At 32.0% G+C, this 17566-nt stretch overlaps 1 protein-coding gene across 1 annotated transcript in view; it reads right to left on the bottom strand.

Moving 5' to 3' along the window:
- Nucleotides 1–17566, bottom strand: part of COL11A1 (collagen type XI alpha 1 chain) — a gene marked incomplete at its 3' end in the record, with an annotated part of 207355 nt that overhangs the window by 120995 nt on the left and 68794 nt on the right. The window contains exons 5-7 of the mRNA XM_008074045.1: nt 7624–7752; nt 2626–2742; nt 1916–2008 (exon numbers count right to left, since the gene is read on the bottom strand). Of these exons, the coding sequence (XP_008072236.1) occupies nt 1916–2008; nt 2626–2742; nt 7624–7752 (339 nt within the window). The remainder of the gene's footprint in view (nt 1–1915; nt 2009–2625; nt 2743–7623; nt 7753–17566) is intronic.

The raw sequence follows: 17566 nt of genomic DNA, 5'->3' as shown, positions 1-17566 counted from the left end.
AACCCATAAATAATGATGCAATCATGCCAGTATAAATTGAGATTTACCATTGCAATGATTTGAAGAGTATTTCATATGTAGGAAAAAAATATTACACCAAAAAAATTTTCAAAGCAAATAAATTATAAATTATAATTCTCAGAATTTAAGGCAACATGGCATAAAATATCACTCTACAATCTCATAAATATTAAGTAATAAATTAACTTAAAAGTAAAAATTATATCAATAATACTTCCTCAAATGTATAGAAAAGAAATCTGATAAAATACTATTTTTCTCATAATTATTCATTAGTAAAATAAATCTTTATTATAATTATTAAGTGAATATTTTGCCTTATTATGACTATGAGATTTAAATTAAATAATTTATCATACTTCTTTTAAAATTTCCACTTTAAGTAACTTTTTGTGATATGGTGAATCTAAATGAAACAGTAATTTTGAATAATGGTATTACACAATCATGTGAGTAAAATATGTGGATGAATGATGAACTTAGTAATTTTTAACTAAAATAAAATGTCCAAAAACCATATTTTTTTGGACTCAGATGAGAAGTATATACTGTTAGTAGAAGTTTCATATTATCTAGGATCAAAATATTACTATGATCATAGCTCTAAATTAAAAACCTGGATGAATTTGTGTAAGTAATAAACATCTTGAATCAAGATTTTTTTGGAAAATATTAATTTGGACTAAAAGAAAATTGAAATCCATTTTTATCCTAAATTTTTATTATTCTAAATTCCATACTTGTTTGCAAAAGATGACTGAGTTAATTTATCTAATTGGGACACATTTTATATAAATTTTCTAATAACTAAATTACTCACATAGCCCTGATTTTTTTGATAAAATTATAACGAAATGTATGTCAGATATTTAGAAAATTAAACTGAATTGTATACTGATTTTTTTTCATGATCAGAATGCCTGCACCATATGAAAGTCAGAAAGATTGATTTTTCTGTTTTTTTGTTTTTTGAGTTAGAGTGTCACTCTGTAACCCAGGCTAGAATGCAGGGCATGCTTATGGCCACTGCAGCCTCAACCTGCTGGGCTCAGGCGATCTTTCTGCCTCAGCCTTCCAAGCAGCTGGAACTACTGGTGTGAACTAGTAATTTTTTGAATACTTATAGAGATGAGGTCTCACCAAGTTGCCCAGGCTAGTCTCAAACCCGTGGGTTCAGGCAATTCTCTTATCCTGGCCTCCCAAAGTGCTACGATTATAGGCATGAGCCACTACGTCCAGCCTAAGATTGACTTTTAACTATATGTAGTTAAAATGACTTTTAACTTATATGTACTTATTTTGTGCTTAAATTTTAACTAAATGTACCTAAACACTAGAAAATAATGGATAGATTAAGATATATTAACAATAATTAGCATCATATTTCTGACAAGTTTGAAAATGTAAATAGTTATCAGTTACTAATGTATGCTTATTTATAGTCTTATCTACTAAGACTACATTTTCCCAAAATGCTTGCCATCATAAAAATGAATGATTATTTGTCATATGAAATAACATTCTAATTGTATCATTTGATGATACAATTTTCACTTTAGAGATTCTTCTCACAGAAGAATCATGTTGTGAATACCCTGAGTCACAACATGTTGAAAAGCTTGCTCAATTCCACGAACGATCAAGAAAATAAGAGTTGCCAATTCAGTATGATCAATTTGCATGAAGCAAAGTCATGCAAAACCTGAAATGACATTAACTTCAAATGAATCATTTTCAGTAATGGTGAACCAATGTTATGTTTTTTTAACCTTAGTAAAACAATAAAAATGTCAGATGTTTGAGAGATTACAGATTCTTCCAGAGTGAGATATATCAAATGATACTGCACATTTGAAAAGTTAGAATGTGTTGTAATACCATGTGCATATTTTACCTCATTCAATCCTGATACACGCCTAGGAGATTCTGTCTGGTAACTTTCCATTGTTCCATAGTTGTATTCTTGAAAATCATCAACAATATTTGCCTAATAAAATAAAATCAGCAAAAAAAAAAACAAAACAATTAGTAAACAAGTAAGGTAATCCAAAATATGTGGAAATCATGATTCAATTGGGTGATATTATTAGCCAAGTGAGTATTTATCTAGTGGGGTTAAGATTATGGCTCATCATCAGAGATCTTCCAGCTTATCTAGGATAGATCTTGATTGCTTTGTCTTTGCTACCTTTACCCCTAGTTTGGCTTTTGCTGATGCTTGATAACTTTTCTTCTTCTTGGATGGAAATTTTTCAGGTTTGGGGGGTGTAAACTTTTTGGACTTTTCCTTTGAGTTAGTGGCCACTGTCCTCGTCTTCTTTTTGAAATTGGATTTCTTTTTCTGCAAAATGTGGTGAAAGATGGAATGGAAAACATAAATAAAGTGAGAAGGAAAGCAAAGAGCATGGTTGAAAGGAAGGATAAGCAAAAGGGACATGGGCATCACTCTTCCAGACTGCTGCTGTCAAATGAAAATCACAGTTATTGGTTCAGAGAAACAAGATGAATATAAGGTATGTGAGAAGTTTGAGGAATCGTCAACACAAGGAACCACAGGACGACAAACAGCAAGACACCACACACAAGGCGCTGCTGTGTCTTTACCTCCGTCTGCGCTACTGTCTCTTCAGTTACAGGGGGTCCCTCTGTTACACTTTCAGCCTCTTTATATTCTGCTTCCCCATACTCATAGTCATATTCGATTATATCCTCAGGTGCATACTACATCGCAAAGGAAAAAATACCAGGCAATCCTGTTAGTGGCAACATACTGTTAAAGCAAGAATCATCTTAACTTTTACTTAGAGTAAATGTTAAGACACAAGGAAATACTGTCATTTAAAAGTTATTTTGTATTGCACAGAAGTATTAAACTGTCTTATTCAGAGTATAGTAACATAGGAGTGATAAAGCACATTTCCCAATAGCAGAATAGTGGTTAGGATCATGAAAAAAGTAAAAGTTTTGAATAATAATTCAAACTTTTAATTATCGATTGTTAATTCAAACATAGCAATTATGTACTTGGATATAGATGTCAAATATATATGTTTATTTTGATTGGTAAAATTCACTATGCAATGTTTCTCTTGAAGAGTTTACGGTGTTTGTAATGGTATTTTTTAAGAAAAGTAAATTTAATATTTAAAAATAAAAATATGGAGAGTAGCCTTCCTAAGTACAAAAGGACTTTCATGCTTATCTATTGTGAGGTGGTAAAGAGGGGAGGAGGGAAAGGGAATGCAGAGAACATGAAATAAGCATATATTCCATTTGAAATACTAAAACCATTGGAAAAATAAAATCTAAAATTCATTCAGAAATCTTAGATGTTCTATGGACCTTCCTAAGATCAAAATGAGCACAAAATATTTGTGAGGCATTAAATGTTCAAAATTAGATATGCTTATAATTAATACATTAACCTTTGAAAATACTGCTTTAGATATCTTAAACAACTTAAACTGAATTCACATTGAAAAATAGTATTTTATACGAGATTATTCTGCATTAAAAGAATTTAGGGAGTGGTATGTTTCTTAATCAAGGGACATAATAAACAACTATACATGTTGAATTATGAAGAAAATAATGTGTTTAACTCCAAAGCTAAGTGTCTTTATGAGCAGTAAATTCAATAAGCTAAAATATATACATATAGAGGATGAGGCAACATATGTGTAATTCTCTAATTACTGTATTTGATACAATTCCAATTGTGTACCTACTCGACTTCTCTTTGCATTTTAACCAATCCTTTTGAATCTGACAGCAAAATAACTGCTGGATACAAATCTTGTAGAAAACTGTGACCACAGTACCCTCTAATAAGCTCTAGCAGTTGCAGCAATGCAGGTGAATCCAAATTTCACAAAGATACAGAATGAGACAAGTGCAAAACGGATCCTCTGGTAATATTGTACATCTGGTCCCTGATGAAATATCCCCAATCCAAGTGAACTTTTCTTGATGTTTCAGGTTAAGATCATATTGAAATATAAGCCTAGACACACCTTTAGTGTTCTTTATAATTATGAACACTCCAATTTGACAAAATTAATACACAGATTTATAATTTTACCCTTCTGGTAATAGCTTCATTATCAATGAATACATATTTGAAACAATTCAACAGTTTTCTTTTTATGATAATTTATATAGAATTTGATAAAATAGAAAAAGGTATGTATATACCATTTAAGTATTTTTGTTGTCTCATACCTTTGCAAGTTAGATAAAATGTCAGTGATTTCTAGAAAGTGTAATATGAGAATAATTAATAATATCAATTAAGTAATAAAACAAGTAAATGCAAAATTTAGCTATATATTAAATAGACATTAATAGAGATTAAATATTATCTAATTTTTCAGCAGTTATAGTCATCCACGTTGAAATAAGAAATATTGGATTCTATAACTGTCAGCTTCCAACTTGCAGTAAAACATGGAAAAAAGACTTGCCAGTTTTTCTTATGTTTTAGTTTTAAAATTAAGCAGACTTTCAGAATCAAGCATATCTATAATAAATTAAAAAATTTAAAAATATGCATAATCAACCAGTTTTAAACATGGACAATTTTTTTTTTTTTTTCATTTCTACTGAAGTCTGCTGTTCAGGAATATAGAGAGAGAGACCTGTACAAAAATAGCCAATTAACTTTATATCATGTTTTTCCCTTGTAGGAGAAAACCTCTTCTAACCTTCATAAACCTCTCTTTTGCTTGACTCTTTCCAGTTGATGATCAACTAGACTGATTGTGAAACAGAGAGAAAAGAACACGCTCACCTCCATACACACCAAAGAACGTCTTTCTCTTAAGGCTTAGTCTGGAGGCAAAGTAAAGAATCACAGACTCCCCCTTTTGGTGGTATTGAGTAAACATAGGGCATGCTGGTCTCCAGGAAGCCTTACAACCTATTTTTGGAGATGATTCTGCCTTCTCACTATGGAATTTTGATGACTTCAGGCAAGAAGAGAAGAAATAACTAGTTGTAGTTAATCAGACAAATATATCCAAAAAGACATGCAGTCGTGGAATAATTTCAATTTTGATCTGTGAGTATTCTAGCAGAAATTAGGACAGGTGAGGAGAAAGGATCTTCTTCTGAAAATGTCATAAAATCTTTGTTTTTTAACTTAACTTGTCTGAAAAATGGTGACATCACTAAAAACCTGTGCATCTATGAGAACCAGCATATGTCCTCAATATTAAGTGAAACCATGAATAAGGTAATAAATTTTTGAAAGTTATTGTTAAAATTCTTTTATAAAAATGTATTTCTTTTGCTTCAATGTCCTGTTTCATTCTTTATAAAAAAGAATATCCATTGCCTACAATATATAAGGTATTATGGTATGTATGATACGTTAAGGAGGAATCATACATAGATTAAACATCTAATTTTTATTATAAAAGAGGAAGATCATTTAACCTGATAAAAAAACTTCACTCATTATTTCAATATTAGCTAGTCATCTATTTAAATTAGTTTTTGTAAGTTCAAATAGATCTAAAATTTGATGACGTTATCACTAAATTTAAAATTGTCTAAATTATACATCTGTCTCTCTCTATGGTGATGATATAATGTTGTGTCAAGCACATAACTATTTGAATCTGAAGAATATATTAGGATATGTTACTTAGAGGATACTAAAAAGACAAAATTATAAGTTGGAAAAAGCACACTAGGGTCAATTTATAAAATAAATTGACATATTTATTAATCCAAATTGGAATAATAAATATGCAATGCCACAATATATTAGTGGAAAATTAAACAACATAAAATATAACACGAATGGCTGATATTCCATGTTGTACTTTAAGTTATTTGCTCACTGGCAAATAACATTGCTTTTTTTCTTTGTACAGGTAGAACACATGAAGATTATGAAATGCATTTTGTAATATAATGACATATTAGTGAATAGAGTGCAAAATTAATATAATGACTGCTTACTAATTTGATTAACCAGTTTTTTATATTAGTATAAATTGTTTATCTTATTATTGAAATATCAATATAATTTACAGTCAGTCGTGGAGAAAAAGGTAAGAATTGATTCTTTCTTAAAAAATAAAATGAAACTTTTCATTGTGACTCATTCAATACAGAAATTGGTAACGAATTTTATCTATTACTGCCTTACCCTACCAGATTGTCATGCCGTGTGCTGTTTTCTTCATCAAATGCTTCTGGTAAAAGCAAGTTTGACATCTCAACAGTATGTTAAATATACATATCAACAACGAAAATAGTAAAAGGCAAGTTCACTTTTAAATGAACTTATGAAGAGAGATACAAACTATCTTGATTTAAAATAACTCAACTTGCCTGGCATAATAACGTTAAAATCTGGGGCAAAAGCATCTCAAGGTGTTGTATTAAGAATGCATATCCTTCCTTCTTCCAAATAGTGAAACCACATTTGTTGCTAAAAAGAATAAGCCTTGTCTTTTCTTCAAAAAGGTACAAAATAAATCTCATCAATCTTGGACACGTCTAATAAATGCTATAAATTCTAACATTATGTCATCAACATAACCTCTCAGATGTAAAAACACTAAGCCTCAGAGTTACTTTATCTATCATCAGAGGGAATACAGAATCCACAGAAAATATATTTAGTGAATCATGAGGGAATAAAAATAATAAGGCATTTGAGAACTGTGAAACAGGCAAGTAAATTATCCAAGTAATTTCTCTTTGCACTCTTATATCTGCCTTCCTGATAGCTTCTTAAGACTTTACCCTGTTTTAAAAAAACAAAAAAACTAATATTAAGTCATGGAAAAATCAGTGCAACACAATTCACTATTATACCTTAAAAAGTAGTGTCAAAAAACATATCCCTAGCATTTAAATGGAAAAATCCAACCTGAATGTACATGCAGAAATAGCAGTAAAATAAAACATAACACCTTAACCCTTTAAAAATAATTAAACTCAAATGATGGCATCTAACAGTGTATTAGAAAAGAAGAACATTACTTTGATTTATTTTTATACAGTCCTGATGTTTTCAAACTTCTACCCCCTTTTACTATTTGAAGTCTTAAGAAAAAAAAAATTCAAAAAAAGTTTCATTCCCAACTAAAAACTGAATCCATTCCAGTTCACCTGCTTTTTAACTTCCCTATGAGAAATGGTGGGAAAAACCCCTCTAATTATTCAACACAGCCTGAAAAACTGTAAGAGAGTCCTATCACTTACTCCTCTGCATGAATTGCCAAAGGCCGAGGAAAATGTCAAGTCATTCACTCTTGAGTTTGCATTAATTATTTAAATGCTAAGAGGAGAAATATAACTTAGAATTTTTCTTTTTTGCGCCTTTCCAAAGAATGGAATTTGCTCATATGCACGGTATACAAGGGGGTATCTCTACTTCTAATAAATTTATGAAACAAAATGCCTAAGCAATAGGGGGAAAATACGCCAAATACTTTTGTATCACTTCTTCTTAGAAATAATAAGACTATTAAATACAAAGTATAGTTTAGATGAAATTAAATAAATAGATATCTATCCAAAACCGGCAATGCTATGTCCATATCACTGAAATCTGCAGACAGGCCCTGGCTGTGCGCCCTTTACCTCGTCTATCTCAGGTTCTTGAGCCTGAGCAGCCTTGGGTGCTGAAGAGTCACAGTCTGGACTATAATGCTCACAGTAGTCGTATGCTGCCTTCGGGTCCCCTGTGATCAAAAACTGCTGGATGTCCCCCTGCAGAGAAATAGACGTGGATGTCGTCAGATAGTCAAATTCACACATACCTAGAACAAGATTTACAACGTGGCTTATTTTTAAATATCTGAAGAAGCAACATAAGTCATAAGCTGAGGAAGAAACACACACCTATTTTACACATCAGCTGTAAATCTTAAACTGTTATTCTACATTGTTTTCTGGTTCAGAAAATCTATACTGTATGCATCCATTTGTTAAAACTTAATTTTGCTGCATTCATAGTTAATCTCGCACAGTAGAGGACAAATAAAATGTAAAAGGCTGATTTTTAAAAGTCAATATATCTTAAAAACTGTAAATATTTAGAGCAACGTAATTCTAATACTAAATAACTAAAAAGCTCAATTAACTTAAACTGAATTGCTATTGTTAAGCAAACTTGTATAATATATTTTTTTTAAGTAAACATACAGATCTGGCTATTGTGCTATGTTAGAGAAATCATTATTGAAAGAAATCCCCATCTATGAAGAAAAATGAGAAACTCGGACACCAGAAAAATCAAACTAAATATTTAAAAGCAAGGGTTTGGTGCATATTTATTAAGAAAAAAGAAGTGCCTAAACATACATTAAAAATCACTTATCCAAAAATCTATGATCTTTTTCTTTTTTATTTAATTAATTAGCTTTTTTATTTTAAAGCTGTAAAATACAATTCAGGGTTAGGTATATAAGTGATCATTGTACAGGTGAAGTGTGGGCCTCCCATTGGACCTCACTTCGCCTGGTTTGGGATCAGGTAACTTTATTGTGTTATGTGTCCCCCCTTCCCCAGCAGTGACCCTCTCTCTACTGACAAACCCAGAAGACCTTCACCAATAACTCAGAAAACACCAGATGCTGGAGAGGATGAGGAGAAGAGGCAACACTTCTACACAGTTGGCGGAAGTATAAACTAGTGTAAGCTAGTACAGCCTCTGTGCGGCAATTCCTAAAAGATCTAAAAATCGACCTTCCATTTGACCCAGCAATCCTCCTTCTGGGAATCTTTCAGGAGGAACACAAATCATTCTACAAGAAAGATACCTGCTTACTTGTGTTTATTGCAGCACTATTCCCAATAACAAATGAGATTTTTAAAATTTCAAAAATATTAGAAATATTTAGTAAGAAGATTATCTAAAGAGTTTTCATTTCAGGAGCTTTTGGAAACTGTGTAAACAAAAGAAAAATTCAAATATTCTGCTCTTGAAGTAATGTGACTACTTCAAGCTGGATCTACTTCAACATGAAGCTAGTATGATATAAATCTGTGGGTCATGACCGCAGCTTACATCAGAATTATACCTAGGACCAGAAGAATATCTGGGCTGATAAAAATTTAACTTGGAGATTCAAGTCCTCATAAGTGAGAGCACACGAGTCTGAATTATAGAACTCCTTATTACATTTTGTATCATTTAAAATCATTCCAGCTTTCTCTGCATCTTATAAACAGGAGTTATTCAAGAACCAAAGAAAATATATACATTAAATTACAAAAATCTCTAAATTTGCGACCTAGAAAAGAATTCATGCTACATTTATACCACAGTGCTCCTGTGTTCATTAACAAATGTTTATTGAGAAATAATTATACACAAAATATTGAATATAGCACTGTGGGTGGAAGAGTATAAATCTGAGGTAAACTCTCTTCTCTAGAGAGTACAATCTCATGGTTAAAAAAATTTAAAACTGTAATCAAAGGTGAAATAAAAATCATAACTTGAAAAGATATAAGCAAAATTGTGTGAGAAGTGCCAAGAAAGGAGTATACGTTATTTAATTCTAGCAGTAAGTCTCTTATTAAACACTGTGGTTACTACTTGAGGTATAAATTATTTACATACTTTTTTATTTATTTGCATTTTTCTTCCTTATGTTTAAAAAAATATTATATCCCTACTCTTAGAATTGGCATTTACTACTATGATTCAAAAATCTATATTCTACTCCTATATTTTCCCTTTAAAAAAAAACAGTAGTTTTATTGAGATGTAGTTCACATATAAATGTTATTCCGTTAAAGTTTAAAATACAGTGCGTACGTTTACATTGTCCAACCAACACCAAAATCTAATTTCATAAATGTTTCATCACTCCTAAAGGAAATTCTGTAACCAGTGGCAGTCATTCCCAACCCCTCCTTTTCCGTCTCTGAAAACAATTGGACATTTCACATAAATGCCGCCATACAACATGTGACTTTTGTAACTGGCTTTCATTTATCATGTTTTCAAGGTTAATCCGTGTTGTACCAGGTAGTAGTATTTCATTTCTCTTGTCAAGTAAAATTTCATTATATGGACATGTTGTATTTTATTTACCAGTCTAGATATTTAAGTTGTTTCCATTTATTAGTTATTTGGCTATTTGTTTTATAAGTTTTATACCTTTTTTGTTACACTATTCTTCCATTACTGCCTTCTTCTGTGTTAAACAGATATTTACAAGTGTACTTATTTATCTTATCTCACTTACTGTATTCTTTGAGGATTTTTTTTTAATGGCTATGTTCAGAATTGTAATTACCATCTTAATTTATAACAATCTTATTCAAATTAATATCAACTTTGCACTGTTAAACAGATATTTACAAGTGTACTTATCTCACTATATTCTTCGAGGATTTTTTTTTAGTGGCTATGCTCAGAATTGTAATTATCATCTTGATTTATAACAATCTTATTCAAATTCATACCAACTTCATCTCAATCGTATTCAAAAATGTGTTCTTAGTAGCTCTATTTCCTTCTCCCTGTCTTGTGCTATTATTGTTATACAAATTACATCTTTATATACTATAAACCCATTAACCCAGTTTTATAATTATTGCTTTATGTAATTTTATTTTAAATCAGATAAGAGAAGAAAAGCATTATAAACAAAAAAATTATACTGTCTTTATATTTAGCTATACTAGATACCTTTATGTTCTTTGGGTTTAACTTAAAAGACTTCATACATTTCTTGAAATACAGCTCTATTAATAATTTTTTTTAAATCCAGGAATGTCTTAATTTCTCTTTATTTTTTAAGATAGGGTTTTGCTAGGTTGCTCAGGCTGTTCTCGAACTCCTGAGCTCACGCCATCCTCCTGCTTTAGGATTTCCAATAGCTGATCACCCAGGTGTGCGCCACTGTGCCTGGCCGTCCTTTTTATTTTTGAAAGATAGTTTTGCTGGCTATGGGATTTTTGGTTAAACTTTCCCCCATAATTATGAATATGTCACTCTACTGATTCACACCCTTCACAATATCTGATGATAAATGAACTGTGAATCTAAATGAGGATTCTTTGCATGTTATCCGTCACTTCACTCTTGTGGCTTTGAAGATTCTCTTGGCCCCTGTCTTTTGACTGTTTATCATATACCTAGACGTAGATTACTACATGTTTATGCTACCTGGAGTTGTTAAGGGTCTTGAATGTGTAGATTAACATGTTTCACCAACTTTGGGAAGTTTTCACCCATTGTTTTTAAAAATGCCCTTTTTTTTTTTTCAGTTTCTGAGCCTACTACTGTGACTATGTTGGTATGTTTGATGGTGTCCTACAGGTTCTGAGGCTCTGTCAACTTTTTTCTTCATGTTGTCTTTCTTCTTATTATACTAATTTCAATTAGTCTACCTTCAAAGACACTGATTCTTCTATCAGCTCAAATAACTAAACCTCCGTTGAGTATCTCTAGTCAATTTACATTGCATTACTATAGTACTTCTATTTGTTTTTTCATAATTTCCATCGTTATTGCTATTCTCTAATTGGTAAGACATCATTATCTTACTTTCCTTCAGTTCTTTAATCATAGCCTTCTTTAGTTTTCTGAACATATTCATAATTATTGTTGTAATGTCTGTTAGGTAAATCCAATGTCTGTGCTACCTCAGACACAGGATTTACCTAACAGTTCCTACTGCTTGTTTTTTTTGTTTTTTTAAACTTGTATGGTACATAATTTCCTGTTTCTTTGACTGCCTCACATTGTTGAAAGGTTTTTGTTGTAAGTTGAACATTTTAACTAACAACTCTGAAATCAGATTGTATTCTCCCTGCCCCCCAAGCCGACTGCTTTTCTTTGTAGCAGTTGTTTCTGCTTGTATTTAGCAGTTTCCCTGGAGTACTTCAGCAAGTCAATATTCTCTGTTGCCAGTGGCCACTGAGGTCTCTACATGGTTAAGTTTGTGACCAGTAAATGATTAGACAGATATTTCCTTAAATATCTTGAACCAGTTAGTATCCCAAAAGGCTGTATGTGTGTCTTAGAGCACACCTTCAAGTCTCCTACAGTTTACAAATCTGTCTTAGTTCTCACTTCTGCAGAAGTGTGCAGAACCTCAAAAGCAGCCATATGTGAAATAGTGACTTTACCAGATTTTACCTGGGCAGGCACACAAGTCTTCTAGATCACCAGAATAATGTTAGAACTTTTCAAAGCCCCTTTTGGACACCTTATTTTAAACCATTTTCAATTTAGTGTTCCCTCAGTCCCATTTTTGATACTCTGACATTTAAATTACCATTGCCAACTACCTACTAATAATATTCATCAAGAATGACTCATTATTACCAGAAAAAATAAGCAATATTTAAAACTCAAAAACACACATCTTCCAATAAAAATTACACATGTGAATAAGAACATTTAGTCATCCTTGTGATCATTTTGGTGAATTCAGAAATATCTCCACTAATCTCTCAGATATTGTTACATAATTCATTATTTAGTTATTTTATTTATTAATTCATTCATGTACTCGTAAAATACGTGAAAAGTACATGTAACGTGCTCATATGTTCAGATAACACCCAAATTAAAAAGCACTTTAATTTTCAGTGAAACATGTAATGGAGCAAAAGCAGAAAATATTCATCCAGAAAACTATATGGTTTATAATAGTCACAACTATTATTATTATTTCCAGCCTGAAAATATTTATTTTCATCTGTCATGAAGCAATATAAATAACTGATCAAGAAAACTAGGTTATTTCTGAGTTTTTTTTTTCAACTTTTTTTTGTAAATAGGAGAATCTTTAATATTGTCTAATACCTACTGATTTTAAGCAGACTCAGAAAAAATGAATAAAAGTTCTTAAATATATTAATGGTATTTCTCAAACAGTAGCTGATCAATTTAGAACACTAAGTAGTCACATTTATATTTTTATAAATGAATAATAAAAAATAACAAAGAATACACAATTCTTCATTCTAATTTTTTTAGATTAATGAGACACCATTAAGTACACTGAGTACAGAATTGCATTGAGTAATGGATTGAGGGTTTCAATTAAAAAAAACAACTCTGCTTCCTAAATCTTCTCCCCACTTTGCCATTAACTTCATGAAATTGTGCCTCATATAATCTAATTTATCATTTGTAAAATGAATCCATTGATGGATCATAACTAAGGTCCTCTCCAAGACTAAAAGTTTCTAGAATTATATACTTAATTGTACAGGAATTATAATGAGTAAAGCTGTGACTAATATACAAAAAGTTGTGTGTGTGTGTCTCTCTCCACACACACACACACACACACACACACACACACACACACACACACATATATCTTATATATATATCTTATATATATATTTTAAATATATATATAGCATTTTTTTCAGAATAATACTGGTTTCCTAAGTACTTACTATTTGATTTACAGCCCCTGACTTCATTAAATGGAATCCTGCCAACTTTTCAACCATAAATTCTTATTTAAGGTGTTTAATAGTTAGACATAAAATATACTACTGGAAAGAAACTGAAAAATTCAATAGAAAACCTACAATACTATTTTCCCCAAAAGGCATTTTACAGTGTTTTATGTTAATCGCATGACATGTGTGAGACAGTCTGTAGATAACAAAAGCATTGTGACAGATTGAATGAACAGTAAATATTTAGATTCAATAGTGTCATAAAAATTTCCCCAGCTAAAAAAAGGTGAAGTGATGGAGTAAAACTGCCATCTGTAGCACACAGGGCATAAAAAAGTCATCCTCTTCTTCTAATGATCCACAAAGCTAAGATTAAGGTAGAATTGGTGCAATTACTTTGTGATCTACAGCTGTGAATCCTCGGTTACAGATGAAGTTTTTCTAAATGTCATATGCATATTGCAAAGAATACTACATTTTTATCAATACCAAGTATAAAAATAATAGCATACCTTTCTTTCAAAATTAAAAAAATATATAGTCATTTGCTAACAGTTTTTTGTGTTGTTTTTACTTTGGTTTGTGAGTGTGTGTGTGTGTGTGTGTGTGTGTATGTGTGTGTGTGTGTAAAGGCCTGGCTACTTTCTGCTATGAATGTAATTACACAACTTTCTATGAAATACCCAAGTGAAAACAAACTTCACTTATGTGTGTGTGTAAATAATCACATTTATTGAAAAAGTATTATACATAAAATTAGTCTATTGTCTTAAGGTCATGTATTAATGTACCATTGCAAAGGTTATGAAATGTCTGTTTTAACTACTTGTTCTGTGTGAAGCCAACCAGCACTTGGTAGATGTCAAATCCTAATGTGAGCATGCACTGAACTGTACAGCACAGCAGTTGATTCTAGAGAATGATTAAAAAAAAAAAAAAAGCAGGCTCTAAGAAGCTGTCCTGTTCAATTCCATTGGATTGAATAATGTGATCTGTAGATGAATTATGTGCTTGGATCATAACAGGATCACAAGAAGGGTAGAGGAAATTTAGATATAACCAAAATAATTAGTGTAGACGTTGGATAAATGTTCCACGATAACTGAAAAACAATGATCTCTCTTGAATGTCAAGCAACTAGAGATTGTACAATCCCATAAGACTTTCAATTCCACTCTGATTCTTGGAAGATCTAAACATTCAATATTAAAATTTCAACATTTTTTCAACATTCTAAGAGAGAAATATTGGTAAGACCTGGAAAAGAAGACTCCAAATAACTACTGACTATATCCCTCATAAAATTTCAGAAATTTCTAGATAGATATTTCATCTCCCCTCATGCTGGAGTACATCATACAGCTGCAATTTTGTTCCACAAAATTATCTAGCTTCCAGATTTTCTGTAGCACATTCTTATCTCCATTAACTTTCAACATGTATCTACACTTGTATGAAACGGTTCTCAAAATTTTGAATGTTATGAACAAACAAGTAAGCTAGATGAAGAAGTTGTAGAGGGAAATAGCATTCAGCAAAACTTTTGAGGCACAGAAGTGTGTCACAAATTCAAAGATGCACATATAGTGTTGGAGTTGGAAGGATTTATATGATGATAAAGAGGACTGAAGTAGAGCAGAAACAGATAAAGATTGAAACAACAACACACAACTGAGAAACCAATTTAAGAAAAGTCTTGTCGACCAGGTGCAGTGGCTAATATCTGTAATTATAGCACTTTGGGAGGCCGAGGTGGGAGAGTTGCTTTGGCCCAGGAGTTTGAGACCAGCCTGGGTAACATAATGAGACTTTGTCTCTTTAAAAGAATCAAAAAATTAGCCAAGTGTAGTGACATGCACCTATAGTCCCATCTACTCAGGAGGATGAGGCAGGAGGATCGCCAGAGCCCAGGAGGTCAAGAATGCGGTGAGCTATGATCATGCCCCTGCACTCCAGCCTGGGTGATAAAGTGAAACCTCCATGAAAGGAAGGAAGGGAGGAAGGGAGGAAGCGAGGCGAGGGAGGGTGGAAGAGAGGAAGGGTGGGAAAGAGGGAGGGAGGTCCTTGTGTGTGAACTGAATCCCAAACGTTACGGAGTATCACTCAGTGAAATAAATTGATCAATGTTGTAATTTAACAAAATCACTTTGACAACAAAAGGGAGGGTAATTTGGAGCTAGTCTGAAGTAGGGGGAATCCGTGAGGAGTCTATTTCAATAAAGTGTTGGGAATGGAAACCAAGTCAAAAGTAAAAATGGGGGGTCCACCTCTTAAGTCTAATAGACTGATCATGAATGCTCATTTCTGGAATAAGTTCAGGTTTTTGTTTAAGAAAAAACCTGCCAGGTTGTATCACTGAAGCAAAACCAAGCTACAAGAATCAGTAAGAATCATCGAGCTCCTAATGATACAAAATTAAATGTAAAAAAAAAATAAACAGAATCAGCAGAAAATTTCTCTTTAATCTGACAGCCCATATTCCTTTATATAGCAACCTTATATCCCTATTTTTTTTTTTTTTTTTTTTTTTTACAAAGCAGGATTTATTGAGAGGACAGAAAAGCTGCCACAGTGGGAGGGAAACCAAGGGGTTGCCCTTACCCATTTTTTAAAATTGATGGTCAAGGGCAAGATGAATGTGACTAGACTGAGTATTAAAGGCTGAACTGTGTCCCCCAAAATATGTAAGTTGGAATCCTCCTCCTCAATACCTCAGCTTGTGACTATACTTGGAGACAGGGCCTTTAAAGAGGCAATTAGGTTTTAATGAAGTCATTAAGATGGACCGTAAGCCCATCTGACAGGTCTCATAGGAGAAGAGATTTGGACACAAACACACAAAGAAAAGGCTATTTGAAGACAGCCATTCATAAGCCAAGGTAAGAGACCTCAGGCAGAAGTAAGCAACTTGAACAACTCAATCTTGCCCTATTGCTTCCAGAACTAGGCAAAAAAAAAAGAAAAAATATTATTTAAGTCACTTGGTCTGTGGAAATGAGCTATGGCTGCTTTAGAAAACTAGAACAGACTAACGGAATTCTAGGTTGCTTTTACATATTCTTCTGAAGTGTTACCTTTATTACCATATTTAGTTCATTGCACAACAAATTTAAAAAAAACAACAAACCTCCAAACGTATTTGTGTTTACTTATAACACAAGTAATAACTCTGTTCAGAACTCGGTGTTCAGTATATGCCATGAAAATGTTGACTGATTTAATTTGGCAAATATCTATAACTCAGGGTAATCAGAAGTTACACATCTGATGGAAGCACCATCATAAATATCCCTCAATCCACTGGAGATAATAGGAAGCAAGAATGACAAGAAAATATCTGACACCAATATAAAAAAAGAATTAGAAGGGAACAAGTTTTGAAGTGCACTTAGAGATTTAAAAAATATATGTCAAATTAAATTATGCTAGGGTTGATGCCAAGTTTAAATATCCATTTATATGACTATTTTTAAAATACACTCTCATTTTGCTAGTAAAAGAGTAAAACAATTCTTGGTTGTATCATTAGCTCCATATTAATAAAGTTATATGATAATCCTACTTCATGTCAAAAATGAAAAAGAAAAAGGTTAGAAAAACATAGCCCCACATCTGAATTGTGTGTGTGTGTATATATATATATATATGCTATTTATTTATATATATACATCTCAAAATATTTTTGTGTTGATTTTATCAGCTTATATTAATGTAAATCTAAAGCAGCACATTTAGTTCCTTGTTGATTTAGGAAAACTCTTATGTAAAAATTTAAATTACTATTCTGAAAAAATAGTAAAATGATTCTCAGATTACAAAAGGATTCTTCATTTCAACATTTCTTTAAGTAATTAACATTTAAAATATGCCACCACAATTTGATCCCCATCCCAAAATAAATTCATCTGATACTTATTACAAACATCTGTTGTCCAAAATAATATAATTGAAAGTATCATTAAAAAACTAAAAAGAAGATTTTAAAACAAAATGGAAATCCCTTTGAGACCTTATTTTTAAAAGTTAACACGGGGCTCGGTGGCTCAGCCTGTAATCCCGTGCCTTTGGGAGGCTGAGGTGAGTGAATTGCCTGAGCCCGCGGGTTCGAGACCCGCCTGGGCAGCGAGACTCATCTCTA

This window comes from Carlito syrichta, unplaced genomic scaffold, assembly GCF_000164805.1.
Source record: "Carlito syrichta isolate Samal-C Ts95f unplaced genomic scaffold, Tarsius_syrichta-2.0.1 Scaffold316282, whole genome shotgun sequence".
In the NCBI taxonomy this organism is placed as follows: Eukaryota; Metazoa; Chordata; class Mammalia; order Primates; family Tarsiidae; genus Carlito; species Carlito syrichta.
This window is presented reverse-complemented; position numbering and strand designations above follow the sequence as displayed.